Source organism: Anopheles nili, chromosome 3 (assembly GCF_943737925.1).
Source record: "Anopheles nili chromosome 3, idAnoNiliSN_F5_01, whole genome shotgun sequence".
NCBI lineage: Eukaryota > Metazoa > Arthropoda > Insecta > Diptera > Culicidae > Anopheles > Anopheles nili.
The window spans coordinates 12354118-12369387 of NC_071292.1; the positions used below are offsets into that span (position 1 = coordinate 12354118).

Here is a 15270-nt window from a genome sequence, read left to right on the forward strand (position 1 = left end):
AAAGCCCCTTTTTGACTGCACAAGACTCGCCAAATCGTACTCGATTTCCAACACTTATGTTTATTCGTTTCTTTTATTTGTTCGAAAAAGGGTATATTTGACTACTGGAAATTTGTTTACGCTACTTTTACTACAATTTTCTCTTAAACACTCCCATCCTCTCTGTCGCAAAACGTCGTGACTAATCGAGAGGTGCGGAAAGTGTTATGTTCCCCGAGCGTATAGAAAAACCAGTTAATGACTAAGCTGACACAGCATAGCGGCCCCACGCATCACCCAGTGATCCGGTCTCATGGCGGGATCGCAGTTGAGCAGCAATGAAATGACAAAGTTGGTGCTATGCCCGGTCGTAGACAGCGTACCGCGTCTCTCGGCCGTCTTATACACTGGACATTGGTACGTATGCTTCGGTACAAAGTCCTCCTTCTTCATCGGTTTCAGCAAGATCTAGAAATGAAGCAATGAAGTGATAATAGAGATGATAAAATCATTTCGCGCTAAACCTAAGTGTTGCTCGTAATGCTCACATAAGGTACGGTATCGAAAAGTACACGTGGTATCGACTCTTGCAGGCAACCCTTTTCGCGATCCCATCGAGTCCCTTCCAGAAACAAACCATACACAAACACGCCGTCCTCAGGGGGCTCGGTGATTTCCGTCTCTCTCAGCACCTCATTATCGAACACTAGCAGATCGATTGGGATGACGTACTTTCGTGCATAGTTTTGCTGCGCACCGGTCAGGAAGGCCTGGGTGAAGAAAAATCCCGACACCCAGAACGTGGCCGGTGGACCTTCGTCGTACCATTTCTGCAGGAACTCTAGGCGGGCGATGAAGTCAATGATGTACGATCCAAGAGGCTTCAGACTCGGGTATGATCGTTTAGCCCACACGGAAGGGATTTTTCCGATCAGCACCGCTCCGACCACCTCCTCAACCGTCGGTGACATGGCCACGAGACCCTGCATGGCTTTGCGAGCCGTCAGGAGGCTTCCTCGGATGCAGGATAGAAGATTGTTAAACCGGACCATCTCCTGTACCAGCACCGTATTCATGCTCTGGATGGGGTGGAAATGGTATTATAGTTTACAGGAAATTTTTCAAACCATGGTTGCCATGTCATAGACGTGAATGTACTTTACCTGGTGATAGTCTGTAGGGTATTTATCTAGCGCAGCATCGCGATCAAATTCTGGCGGCAACCGCAACAAAATGTCCGAGGATACGCGGATCACCAACTCGGCAGGAGTTTCCTTAAACACACCGGTCGATGTGTTCTGCAATCAAATTAAGGACTCGTTATAGTCGTGATGTTAACATTTGTATCTCTGGTATACAAAGCACAAGAAACGATCGCGAGAGAAAATGGACGATAGTCCTTAGCAAAATGTATACAGCGTAAAACAATAACTAACTAAAATATCATAAATCAGATAAACTTTTATAAAAACTCCACAATTTTGGACGAGAACAAATTTAGTACAAACCTTTTGATCCTCAAGGATCTTTGTCAATGCCAATTGATAAGCGAGTGCCAATGGATTGTAAGAACAAAAAATAGTTATCCTTTTTTTCGTATACCAGTAGGTAAGATTAAATCTCGGATATTATTACTAAGTACCTTACCTTCATAAGCAGTAAATCCTATCACAGCATCATTGTAACAAGAGCGAAAAATATTAGTTCATATTGTTTGCTTTTTAAATCCCTTTAAATCACTTTATAGCCTTTCGGATTTACAGCTTCCATACTTAGCCATATCGTTTACTTACCGTTCGATCCTGATGACAGCGTTTGATAAGAGGTAAAATTTTGAATACGAATACGATTACGGTGATAATAAAAGGACGTGAACAAAAATGCCTCAATACCTGTGTCTTAAGCGCACTATTCAAAAGAGTGTCGGTTTCCTTCTGATCCTTTAGCATGTCCGCGTTCTCGTGCAACCCAAATACGCCCGGTCGCGCAATGACAGGAAGATCGCGTATGAAGGCTACAAACTCCTCGTGCTCCCTCAGCTCTGGCACCGGATATTGTCCAACTTCGTCAAAGATGTACTCCTCGTTCTGCACCACCTGGGGGTTGTAAAACTTTGCAAGGATCGTGTTCAAACACCGCCGATCCCAATCGTCGGTTACACGTCCACCGTAGTTACACTCTCCCGTCAGATAGCAAAGCGCCACAAAGGGAACTTCCTCATACTCGTCCAAGAACATGCGCAACTGTGTCAGGCTGATGCTGAGATCGGTCTCGTTGAACTCGTACGGAATATTCCAACCGATCGGCCCAAACTGACGGCGCTCTTGTACGATGCCGTGGAAAAAGCACAAGCTGAAAAGCAATTTCTTAAAGCTGGCCGGATGCTTACACGCCTCAAACCACTCCACGTTCGAGATCGGATCGGTCATGAACGAGCGGGTTACGTTCATGCGCAACCCCTTCGGCGGCTCGTTCGTGATCTTGATCCCATTCTGCAGCACCACCACCGGGAAGTGCTCCGTCGGATAGGAGGTTAGCCAGAGCCGGAAGTCGGGATGAGTAGTGTCTGGCTGGAAGCTCTCGCAGATCTTCTCAAGCGTCGGCATCCAGCTCTGGGCCAGGTGGCAGTTTTGCAGCAGAATCCAAAGGCCAGATTTGGTACCTTTGTCGATCAGCTTGGTAGCGATCGGGCCTTGACCCTGACCAAGGGACAACGAAAGCAGCCGTTCCCCACCAAGGCCCTGCGAATCAGCGAACTTGATCAGTGTGGCCGTCGGATCGGTTCCGGGTGTTAGCACAAAGATCAGCGGCACACAGCAGTTCGACTCATCGTATGAGGCACCCAAGTTAAACGGAGGAGGTTCCACGTACTTCGGTTCCATCGTTTCTGCAAGTCGGGAAGTCAGAACCAAACCAATGTTACGTTTAGACCAATCATACCCGAAAGAGAACACACTACTTACTTGCTACGTACAACTCGATGGCCGGCACCAGCTTATCCGCTCGGAAGCAACGAAGAACCAGCAGTTTCTGGAAGGGAGACAACTGAGCGTTCCACGGTTCTGGAATGCTCGCTTCATGTGGCGTATCACCATCGAAGTATTGCTTCCAGCCCTTCAGATTTTCCACCACATGTCGCTGCAGGTCACCGAACACTTGAAACGACGTCGTCAACCGGCATATTTCGTCCCAGTTTTTGTCGGGCAACCAACCAGCGCCCGGATTTGGCTCAGGATTGTCCAGCCCAACGCCTCCGGTAAGTAGAAACATCAGCTCGGCCATACTGAGCTGCCCGGCATCCTGCTGCAGGTTGGTGGCCAACAGCAGCGAGAACAGTATCTTATCCTTTTCGAACAAACTGCGGCAGATATTTTCGTACAGGCTGTACGTGAAGTAGGTCCTAAGGTCCTCCAAGCGGGCCGGCACCTCGTCCACCTTCTCGGTGTTGTCTATAGCCGCGGTGAAGAGGTTCACGAACCAGGTCAGGCTATACTGATACATCGGATCGATGGAGGCCAAGTCGGCAATGGTAAAGAACAGCACCGTGGAGTGTGCCGCGATCGGCGTGTACTGCAGACGGGCCACATCGATCTGACGCTCGGTTACCTCCGCAATGATTTGCTTCTCGTTGATCTCGTTGGCCAGCGTTTTCGACGAGCTTAGGACCGACACAGCCGTTTCGTCCTCGAGGATGTTTCCCTCGGACGAAAGCACCTGCAGGATCTTGTCTTCGATCTCCTGCAGCTGCCGCTTGTTCTCTGCCCCCTGCACGATGAGCGAGTTCTTCTCCGTCTCCAGATCGGGCCTCTCGCGGGCCACCGTTATCGAGAGCAGCTGATCTTGCAACCCGGTCTGAGTGATCATGAAATTGAGCAGCGTCACTTTGACGGCAATTTCCGGCAGATAGTGCGGACTTCGGAGCTTCGTTGTGATGTAAAACTTGAACGAATCGTTGTACTCGATGATCGAGTCGCCCAACTTGATGCACATTGTTCCACCTTGGCGGAAGATTTGCTTCAAGAGAATTGGCTCCAACATCGGTTCGATTTCTTCACCGACGTTTTCCAGCAACACCGGCAGACCAAACTGGATGGCGTTTTCTAGCACACGCGTATAGTCCGGCTGGGTGAGGCGTATGATGCAGATGCGGTTCGCTTTCTCCATGTTGCGCACCCATTTATTGGCTTGACCCTGCGGGTCAATCATTAACGGCCATCGGCGGGCATTGCTACAAGTAGAAGAAAAACATACAGCAACACACAATAATACTCGGCTTTCAACCCTTCAAGACCTGACCCACACCGAATGCAAGTTCCCAAATATCTTACTGAATGATGATAGCACTCTCAACAGAAAACGCATCGCTTGGTAAACCGAAAATGTTCCACGCCCGAATGTCAACCGGATTGCCAAGCACATTCACGAGCTGAAAGTCCTGCGAGCAGATGATACCGCGATCGGTGCACCGTTCTATCCACTGGACGATCTGCTGCGCACGGAACTGCATCGTGAAGGGTCCCAGGTAGGCGACAACACCCGACGCAATCAGCACGTCACCGGTTAACGTGTCGTAGATTTGTGCCAGAGTATCTGCGGCCGTTTGCCAGCGATCCTTCTCTCCACCCAGCCCGGTTATGATTTCTGTAGCTCGTTCGAGCTTCTTCATGCACAGCTCCACATTTGCCTGCAGTTTCGCGTGCTGCGCTATCTGCTCGTCTAGTTTGCGTTGGAGATCGGCCAGGTTCTCCTCCACGATGCGCAGCTGTTCTAGCTTCGCGTTTAGTATCGTCATGGCGGACTAGAACAGAAAGTGCAAAGAAAATTGAACAACACGTTAGAAGGCTTGTCCCCATTTCCAGCGTAATTTGACGAGAGCAACCCCATTAATCCTACATTGTAGCTCGCTTGTGCTTCAGCCAACGCCGCCTTCTTCGGTGCGATCTCCTTTGCCACCTTGTCGTACTTGGAGATGGCGATGATCCACTTGCACAGCCCCTCCGCAGCTGTCGAGGCAGCCTTCACCTTTTCAGGATCAAAATTTTCATTGGTAAAGATGCGCTCCTCCAGCTTCTGGATGACTTTCGGAGGAATGTCATCCTTCTCGAAGTTGAGCAGCCCATCCATGAACTTCATATCGCCCAGGACACGTTTCGAGGGCCCCCAGTAGTCCTCCACCATGCCCATGCCGGACGGGTTCTGGACGCGATCCGGTTTTAGATCCTTTAGAATGCAAACCGCCTCCATGACAACCTTCACACCGATCGGGGGGCTTTTCATCGTCTTCACGATCGTGATGTCAGCCGGCGTGAGCGTGTTGAGAGCTTCCATCGCGGCGTCCAGGATAGGCATCGCATCGGCTAGCTTAGCATCGCACACCTCCTTAATGGCGTTAGCAGCTGCAGCTTGCTCCTGGGCGGCAGCTTCATCCTTTTCCACCATTTGCTTCTGTTCGGCGGCTACTTCGCTATCCGCTTGGACTTTGGCCATTTGCTGAGCAACCGTTTCAGCAGCGATCTTCATTTGCGGTTGCACTGCTTCCAGTTGCTCCTGCATCACGCCAATTTGCTGGGCGGCAATCTCCAGCTGCTTCAAACCCGTCAAATAACGATTCTTTCCGGTTAACACCTCGCTAAAAAAAACGAAACATTCGCATGAACGGTTGCAATCAAACGCAAAAAAAAACATACTCACGTTCGTTTCTTGTCGAGCAACGTCTTGAAGGTATGGATCATCTCCAAGTACGACGTCGGGGTCACATAGTTGTACCGCTTCAACCGTATCAGGAATTCATCCGACAACTGCTGAGTGGTGGTGTGGAACTCCATGCACATATCAATACAGCACTGGCGCTCCATGTCCGTCATTTCTACTGAGGACAAAAACTTTGTTGCCACTGCCGTGAGGGCGTCCTTTGGCCACGACTGGAACCAGTCGATGGTGCAGCAGTTTACGATGGACGGAAACTTTCGGACCCGATTCCGGAAGGCATCTCCAATCGGTGACATGGACAGCACGATGTGCAGTTGGTCGCGTATTATCTGCATTTAGAATAGCCACAGATCGTACATTAGATGTTACTGCAGGAAAGATCCACATATGCTAATACATTCTCGCAAACAAACACTCACCGTGACGAACAGATTGAACAACGCCACCAAGCTGCCATCCGTCTGTTGGCTCTTTTCCTTTTGCCGATCCATCTGGCGCATCTTTTCAATTATTTCCGACTTTTCCTCATTTGTAAACAGGTTGGGAATCTCCCCGGAATTGAGCAAATTGTTGATGTCCTCCAGGAAGCCTTCCTCCTTCACTTGCGTGTCCGTGAACAGGAAGCAAATGTGCTGATCCGAGCTGCAAACTTTTTTGAGCAAATTTTTCATATCCTCGCGCCACTCGGTCATGCCGTACTGACGGGATATTTCAACCTACACGAGAAATGTACTTCAGTCAGGAAAGAAGCAGAGCAGCCTTCTACCATCCGCAAATTCAGTTACCTGGTAAAGCTCATAGGAGCAGATGTGGGATGCGATTCGAGCCAACGACTGCCTACCAGAACCACCGACTCCTACAAGCAATGCGTGACTTCGCGGCTGCTTGATGATGCGACAAATGCGCGAAAGATGCTCGATCGCGAACCGGAACAGCACCAACGACATCGGTTTCTTCGACATGTTGTTGAACTCCACCAGGTACGACTCCACCACGAAGCTCAGCTCCTCAATATCCACCACCTCGAGGTACAATTTGGTGTCCGCCTTGGGATTGGTGAAGTCACAAAACATCAACCCCCGCAGCGAGGACTCCGTCAGCTCGTTTCCTTCCACGAACCGATCGAACAGGTCCTTAGGGTCTTCCTTCATGTACTCCCGCACGACGGTGCACAACTCCTGGAACAACCACTCACGATCACTGTCATCCACCAGACGATCACCGTACACGCGCAGGATCTCGTGAGCCCACAGACGTCGCATGGAGTTGAGCGTTTCCGTGCCCTCAGGCACTGACAACAGCACGCCCTGAATGACGCGCGAAAAATCACGCAAATTGAACAAATAGTGACACTTAGCTGGCGTTGGTAGCAGGACAGCTCGCGCCTGGCGATAAATCTGCAACGTGGACAGCACAATCTCGTCGATGCAAGGATCAAACTCCTTCGAAAAGCCGCGCGTATCCAAATGCCACAGGACTATCTTGCTGAAAATACCGATCAGCGTCGGGTCGTCGAACTCGTCCATCGCGACCGAGTTGAAGTGCTGGGAAAACCGAGGTGATACCGTATTTCCCGTGCTTGGAGGTCCCATCGCACACATCAGCTGCAGATCAACCAGCTTCATCGCCGTCACGTCCTTCCGATCATACCACAGGTTGTGATCCAGCCACATGCGCACGATCTCGATCGGTGGTTGAGCGCCGTACGTTTCCTTCAACGGCATCGACACGTCGTCGATGAAGACGACACACTTCTTCCCCAACGGTGGTCCAAACACACCCTTGCGGCGTTTATCCAACTTCGACATGATGATGTCCTGCACCTGGTTGGCGGACGTCTGCGCCGAGAAGCTGATCAGGAGCGGCTTGAAGACGTTGGTATCGTTGCGCTTCAGCAGGAAGTCGATCGTGTACACGCTCTTTCCGGTACCCGTGGGACCGACGAGCAGCAGACACTTGCCGTGCTGCACCAGCAGTTCCAGCAGCGCATCGATGCGTATCGTTTCGATCGTCGGCACGATCACCTGATTCACCGGCACGTCTCGCTGGATGCTGGTGCTCTGACCGATCTCCTCGGCCCACGGGCGCCATTTGCCTTTGCCCTCCTTCGTGAAGCGGTAGTCGAACACGGTGCCACCCTTCGGGATCTGGAAGATGAATGGCTTCGAAAGTGGCTGCACCTGCAGATGCTCCGGTATGCGGAACTTTTCGTTTAGCTCCGGCGGGAACACCTTCTCGGTCAGTGCGCGGAAGAGCTCGCTGAACCGGGCCCGGCTGTCGGTCTCGAGCGGGCCGCCAATAGCCCAAATGCAGGAAAAGAAGAACACACCCTCTAGCTGCGCCCGCACGTCCACCTCTGAGACGGCCTTCATGTACGTCTCGTTCCGGTAGTCGTCCATGAAGCAGTCGAACAGATGCATCACGGATAGTACCAGGTTCGCGTCGCTTGTCGGCATCATCTCACGCAATGATCCGCCTCTGCGGACGAACCACAATAGCAGCGGACAGAAGCGGTGGAACATCTGTGTGATCACCTGCTTGTTCATCGAATGCAGCGCCGGTGGGAGCGTGTTTTTCCACGATTCCAGCACCGGTTCCCAACCCAACGAGGACGGTTCCATGTAGATCATACCACATCGGGACACCGTCGCCGGTGAAGCGGCGTCCAAGTCCATCACCTCAAATATCAGATTCGTCGTAGAAGAGAGCTGTATGATTTCGCCCGACATCAGGCACAACTTCTTGTTGTCATCCAGCACGGTGTTCATGTTCTCGATCCAGATCGCATCCACTGGACCATCGAAAATCAACCACTTGCGATCGGTGCTGGTACTCTGCGCGTATTGTCGATAGCTCACCGCCAGGATCCCGTCACTCCACTCATGCGAAACAGGATCAAACTGACCGTACAGTTGGCCCATGGTGATGGCCTTCGGGTTCATCACCGTGTACTGAGCGCGATGTTCGCCCATCTCACCCAACTCCTCAATCATCGCCAACGCCTCAGCCAGCACACGATAGGCGGACGTTTTTCCGCCCAGCGGTGGACCCACGATCATCAGCCCGTGTCGAACTACAATCATCTCGTACAGCTGCTGCACCTTCTCGAGGAAGAACGGCGTGAACTGCTTGTTCTGCTTGGCGCACGCCTTCTGCACCGCGACATCGAACACTGCGTAGTCCGGCTTCGGAAGCACCACGCCCGGGAACAGATCCGAGATGATGCCCTGGAACAGGGGCACATCTTGGTTGAGGAATTTCGCCAAATTTACGTCCTTTATCGAACGCAGCACCAATATGTCTTCCGATTCGTCCGGGTAGCGCAGCTTCAGGGCACCGGCCGCCTTCAGTACCGATTTTACCGCGCGCATACCGTAGTCGTAGTGCGGTTGCGAGCTCAGCTGCTCCGAGCATAGTCGATACGTGGCGACGATCTTCACCGCTAGTGGCTTTGCGTTCAGGAAGCCGTACGCGTACAGCTCAATCTCAGAGATCAGCACGTAATCTGGGACCATCATGGCGACCGAACGAAACAGTGCCTTCAAGTTGTCCGGCAGCTCCGAACGACCGGCGTAGCCTGGATTCATCGTGATGAACACCGCACAAGATGGATCGAGCTTGATTTCCGTCCCCTCGAACTCCATCTTGGGTGAACCAGAATTAATACCCCGCTGAATGGTCAGTATCTGTTGGGCAACGACCGACAGGACCTCCAGATCGATGCGGTTGAACTCGTCAAAGCACGACCAAGCTCCACACGATGCTAGGCCCTTGAAAAATTTCCCCAGAGCAATGTAGTCCAGCCCGTCGGAACAGTTGAACACGACGCACTGTTTTGCGACGGCTTTCGCTAAATCTTTGGTCGTTTCCGTTTTGCCCGTACCCGCAGGACCTTCGGGAGCGCCTCCCAAATGCAAATGAAGTGCTCCAAAGAGCGTACGGAAGCACCGATCCGTCAGTGGTGTGATGACCAACCGCGCCGTGTTACCGAGGTACTCGTAGCCGTACATCAGCGTCGAGTTGATCATACGCGTGGCCAAATTTTGCTCCTCGAAGTAGTACCTCAGCTGGGCGAGCCAGTTGAAATCATCCACCTGGCAGGTTTTCTTCTCAATCATGTCGGACAGGACGTCACGAGCGTGCACATCCAGCACCACCAGCGCACCCAACGTGAGGCGGTTCTGCATGGCTAGCTTTCCGCGGACCAAGTCCACAATGAAGGCGATTTGAACCTTGCACGTTTCCAAGTACTCCTCCAACGCAGCCAGAGGCTCCTCGCTGTCGAAGCACATTGTGGTTTCGAGCGTCCAAAAGGCGCACGAAATGCTCTGGATGCACTGGCCCGGCCACATTAGCACCCACTTGTGGCGTTCCGTCTCCGTGTACGCCTCGTACGATTTGGCCACCTTCAGGCGGATGCTCTTCTTCATCGATTCCTCCAAATCCAGCAACCACTTTTCGACCTGACCCTTCGCCTTGCTCGTCGAGACCTGCTCGATCAAATCGACTTCTTCGCCTTCGCTCGACCGCATGACGGTGATGTCCAGCGCGTCGGTGAAGTTCAGCGAAGCAATGCCCTCGAAGCACTTCTTCAAGTGCGGCTGAACGCGGGTGGGATCCTTCGTTTCCGACAGGATCTCGAGCAGCTCGTCGTTCGACAGGAAGAAGAAGCGGGGGAAGTAAATCCGCTTCTTTTCCAGGTACTCGTTCAGGCCCTTCTGGATCACCTCCAGCAGGCCGTAGGATTTCTTCAGTTTCTCCGACATTTTGTCTATTTCCAGCACCACCAAAACCTTGGTGTCAGCCTGGACCGACTTCATCAGATCCTTCCAGATCTTGTCGACCGCGCTGAACCGGCGACCCTCTTCCGGCATCTGCGATTGAATGTCCGGGCTCGAAAAGATCGGCTCCAAGTACATCCAGGTTGCCTGCACCTTTAGCCAATCATCTAGGATGTCTTGCAGCAGCATCAGCTTCTTTTCCCAAGCGCTAGAATCGACAGCAGTGATTAACGGATCCACCAAATCTCCCACCAACATGTACGGGAAGCATGCAATGGTGCGTACTTACATAATGTCTTTCTCGAAAGGTTTAATGTACAGCGAGCTTTTCATCGTCTGCGTCTTGATGATGTGATCATCCAGCAGCACCTGGATGTCGTCGATCGCTGACAAAATGTACGTACCAGTGTCCCGGTAGGGCAACACCACAAATGCCATATCACTCCACTCGTTAACCATCTTAATCATGGCCTTCTCTAGGTTATTCTCCTTCGTGGCGCTCTCGGAAATGGTTTCAAAGCGCTGTATGTAGTCATCCAATCCGTAGTCGATCACGCGTTCTAACGTTAGCTCGGCCGATATGCGTATCGGAAAGCCTATGATTTCGGACACTTGCTCCCAGTGTCGTTCCTTCATGCCAGGATTACCCAACGTCTGTACGATCGGCATATGTGTTTTAAACTGATCGATTCGATTTTTGATCTAAAAAACAACATGGCATTCAGCGACATGGAGTGCATCGTGCACCGCATTACAACTACTCAACTTACATCATGTGCAAGACGTTGTGTTTGGTAAGAGTCTGAGAAATGTTTCTCCAGCTTATACACCGTACGATAGAGCGTTCCCACCGTATCGTCGATTTGTTCCGGATCGTGGGAGCCAACCTGCGAGTGCATCCATAGATCATGTTTGTCCATAAATTCCTGCCCAGCATCGTATAGCTGTTTGTACGGTGCCAGCTTATCGTGACATTGCTTCCGTGTCGGATATTGCGAAAGCTCCCAACCATACGCCGTCTCTTCTTCGTTGATGTGATCGATCTTGTCCATTGCCGCCACGAGTTTGCTGTCCAGCGCCGTGGCTTTCTTTTTGAACTTTTGTAAATTTTTAATGTCTCCCCAAGAGTCGTACTCCTTCACCTGCTGCCAGAAGAGCTCCAGATCGCGCCGGAAACTCTCGATACGTCGCTTTAGCGCATCCTGGTACTCAATTACCTTTTCGGCGATAATGTTCTTGTGGTCCTGGAAGATCGTGGGCATCTTCATGTACCACTGGAAGGTGTTGTTGTTTTGCTTAATCTCCAGTGGCGTGAATATCGTGTAATCTGTGAGATACAGCAGATGGTGCAGGTTCTTCTTTAGCCGTTCCTCCATCTCGGGTATCGTCGTTTCTTCCATCCGAATTGCGTACGCCTTCAGCGTCATCAACTCAACCGTGTCTTTTGGGATCGTTATAATCTTCGTCGAAATAGCCTCGTACTCGATCGCTAGCTGGTGGGCCCCACTCTGCTGATCAGCCGTCATTTTCGCGATCAACTCTTGCTGCATAAACTTGGCCAACCCTTCCAGGGTGTCGATAAGACCTTCGCGATGAAATTCATAGAACCCCATGGACAAAACGCCGTAAATTTCTCGCGCAACGTCGTTCTCCATCTTTTTGTAGCGCTGTATGTACGTACAGTACTCCTCAAAACTGGGACGTTTCTCCATAAATCGCTCGATGTCATCGATGTCGGATCCGTTCATCAGAGTCATGTAGTTGTCGAAGTCCTGCATGCGCAGCTCGGGTCCAATTCGTTGCTCCTCCAGAATGTCGTGGATTTTTTCTTTGCACACATTTATCACTTCAGGAGGTATTTCAGGCTGCAAAAAAAAATTAATCATGTTTAAAAGTGCTTAACTATTGTAGCGATTATTGCCACTTACCCTCAAGGTTTCATGTGGGCACGGGAGGTCAGGATAAATTTGCCTTTCGATCCTTGGAAAACTTTTGACTGACTTCACTATATTGTCGATGATTTTTAAAATTTCTATCTGAAATCTGGAAAAGCTAGGAATGAAGGAGAGCGTGTCCTGATTTTCCAACAAAATGGTAAGCCGAAATCCTTGGTTCGAGCGCTGCAAGAACAAATAAAAAACAAGCAAAAATAAACATCCAGAAAATAAGTACAACTGCGATGAAAACACATGCTTACACCAACGTCACAGATGTAATGGGTGTACGATTCGATGCTGCTAATGCACAAGTTTTGCAACTGCCTCGTCATCAGTGTCGCTAAAGAGTTGAAAAACTTTTTCAGCATCTTGGGCTTGGAATCATCCGGGATGAGCTTCTTCTTGACGCCTTTATGAAAAATGGTCTTGATCGCACCGTACCATTTTTCGGAAAGCGTTAGTCTTATTTCTTCAATTTGCTGATTCACCGTCGACTGCGGAATAAAATTCCATTAAGTTTCAAACATGCAATCGAACACCGTTGCTGTATCCCATCCCATAGCATACCGTAAACTCCGTCAAATCGTACGCCTCGCCTTTCGCCTCCAGCTCCTTTACGTTCACCATTAGCAGCTTTTTAAAGGTCGTATCCCACAGTTCCAGAATTTGCTCCGAACAGGCGTTGATCGAGAAAAGATTGCGTCTGATCTTGCTCTGATTCTCATCGTACCGATGTTTCCACTTCAGGCGCAGCTCCTTAATCTCCAACCGACCGGGCGTGATGTCCTCCTTACGCGCGTACTTGGTCATAGCGTCAGCAAGGACGAAATCAACCACCGCCTTCCGAACGGCGAACGAGTAGTCTTCCTTGATTTCACCGATGATATCACGTAGCGCTTGTTTCCACTTAGTCAAGTGCTTCGGAATCAACCGGAGAATCCGCTGCAACACTCGCTTATCGACGGGCGACACGTGCACGGTATCGATACCATGCCGGATGTAATGGTAATATCGCAGCAGCTCACGTTCTTCCACGTTCGGGAACGTGTTTTCCGGATCGTCCTTCTCGTGTTCCTTGCGCACGATCAACCGCACAAGTCTGCGACGAAAATCTTCGCGATCCTTCCTCAACGCGGTGTACGAACGAATTTCTACCAAATGAAGTAACATTAGCCACGTGTTTTGTTGCTCTTTAAGATTAACCCATTGCAAATAGTTACTCTTTTTATCAGCATTCCGGTCAGGCTTCGGACGGGCCAGAGGAGAAGGTCGCATCTTGGGATTGTGCCGCAGCAACTTCTCAGGCAGACTAAACACATTCGGCCCAATAAAATCGCAATCCGTGGGCATGTTAAGCTCGCGCCAAATTTGCTTAGTGTTGTGTTCTGGGTGAGCCCTACGGTTTATGCGCAACGAGCCCGAGGGTCCTGGTACGTCTATACTTCCCGCGATTGAACGAGAGCCATCATGAGTCCGTTTTCGTACCGGGGCCGATGCCCTTCGATCCGAGCTGGGTTTCATGGCTCTAGGAGTGAGGGACGTTTTTTTTTTGAGAAAACTAACAATCAATAAGGTGAAACGGCTGTTCAATGACCTCTCAACTGAACAGCTGGAAGGATATCCCAGGCGTTAGATAAAAAATGCTCTACATATCAATGTCACGGCACCATTGGTAACGGATTACCAAGCGCGGTAAACATGTTTCTATGGTATTGAACTAAACATCTAGGGGTGTTAGTGAAAATTTCCTATTAGGAAAAGATATTATTTCACATAAAATCCATTTAACGTAGGCAATAGATTTAATCAAACGCTTCAAATTCAATTCAAGAGTAAAGATGGAAGTTTGCTGAGAAGTGTACCGTAGTAAACATGCACTCATGTGACAAAGAATACGGAAAATAACAAGATGACATATTTTAGAGTACATCATTTGTATCTAATGTTGCAGTGTTCACGGTGAAACTAAAACATTTCCACAAATTACTTACCTTTAAATTATTAAGAAAACTTCTTCATTCGTTACACAATTATGGTACTGTGCCAATGTGAACAAAAAATAGTAACAAAAAAAAATTAATGCAATATCTCAAAAAGACACTTCCGGGATGCACTACCAACTCCGAAGACGGCTTAGCATAAACTAAAGCAAAGCCTACTCCGATTTCCTGAACAAGTTTCCTGAGCTGAAACGATCGATTTTGGTAAATATTTAGAAACCACGGTTACTAACACCGGATTGTGTTGCTACGTTTGTAACGACCTTTTAGTAACCACATGTTCTGTGATTTTGAACCTGTTGCATTTTCCCCCCTGGGTTGCTATGTTCGATGACTTTGTTAAGGGGAACGGAATTAAAATGTACATTGTAAATAGCAACAAGTACGCCAACTCTCAACGGGTCATCGGGTCATCCAGCGGCACCAGGTGTAGTTTCATTCCACAACAAATGGTTGAGTAAATATCAACAGGTGCTCCAAGCTGCTACTGGCATTTTTGAGTTTGTTACCGATGCACTGCCCCGAAATCAATGCCAATGGCAATAACGATATCACGGTATTTATTTTTTTCGGTACGACCCTGGAAGTTGATACACGCAACGATGGTGGAGTGTTTGTCAAGGTCAAACCATGTATTTAACGCTGTTGCTTGCATATGCGAGTATTTAGCATTTTAATAATGCGTTAAATTTTCCGTATATTTGTATTTTACGATAATTACTTCCGGTATTCATTCATGGAAGATTAACCAAAGCCGTTTGTTCCGCGTGGTGAACAGCTGCTCCGAACTGCACTGAAATGATTAAAACTACCGCAAGTACTACATTCCATAAACCATTCGCTCGCCGTTATTAGTAAGGCACA

The 15270-nt window shown here is 49.7% G+C and overlaps 1 protein-coding gene across 1 annotated transcript; it reads right to left on the reverse strand.

Moving 5' to 3' along the window:
* Positions 1–81: 81 nt before the first annotated feature.
* On the reverse strand, positions 82–13927 carry LOC128725114 (dynein axonemal heavy chain 7). Its single transcript, XM_053818834.1, has 19 exons — positions 13627–13927; positions 12974–13557; positions 12667–12900; positions 12398–12589; positions 11240–12334; positions 10759–11171; positions 6474–10677; positions 6108–6404; positions 5671–6017; positions 4873–5608; positions 4308–4777; positions 2943–4207; positions 1872–2866; positions 1773–1781; positions 1627–1644; positions 1488–1505; positions 1143–1277; positions 528–1058; positions 82–447 (listed from the first exon to the last, which is right to left on the reverse strand). Exons 1-19 carry the CDS (start codon positions 13925–13927, stop codon positions 235–237), a joined length of 12057 nt encoding a protein of 4018 aa, XP_053674809.1. The 3' UTR covers positions 82–234.
* Positions 13928–15270: the final 1343 nt, after the last annotated feature.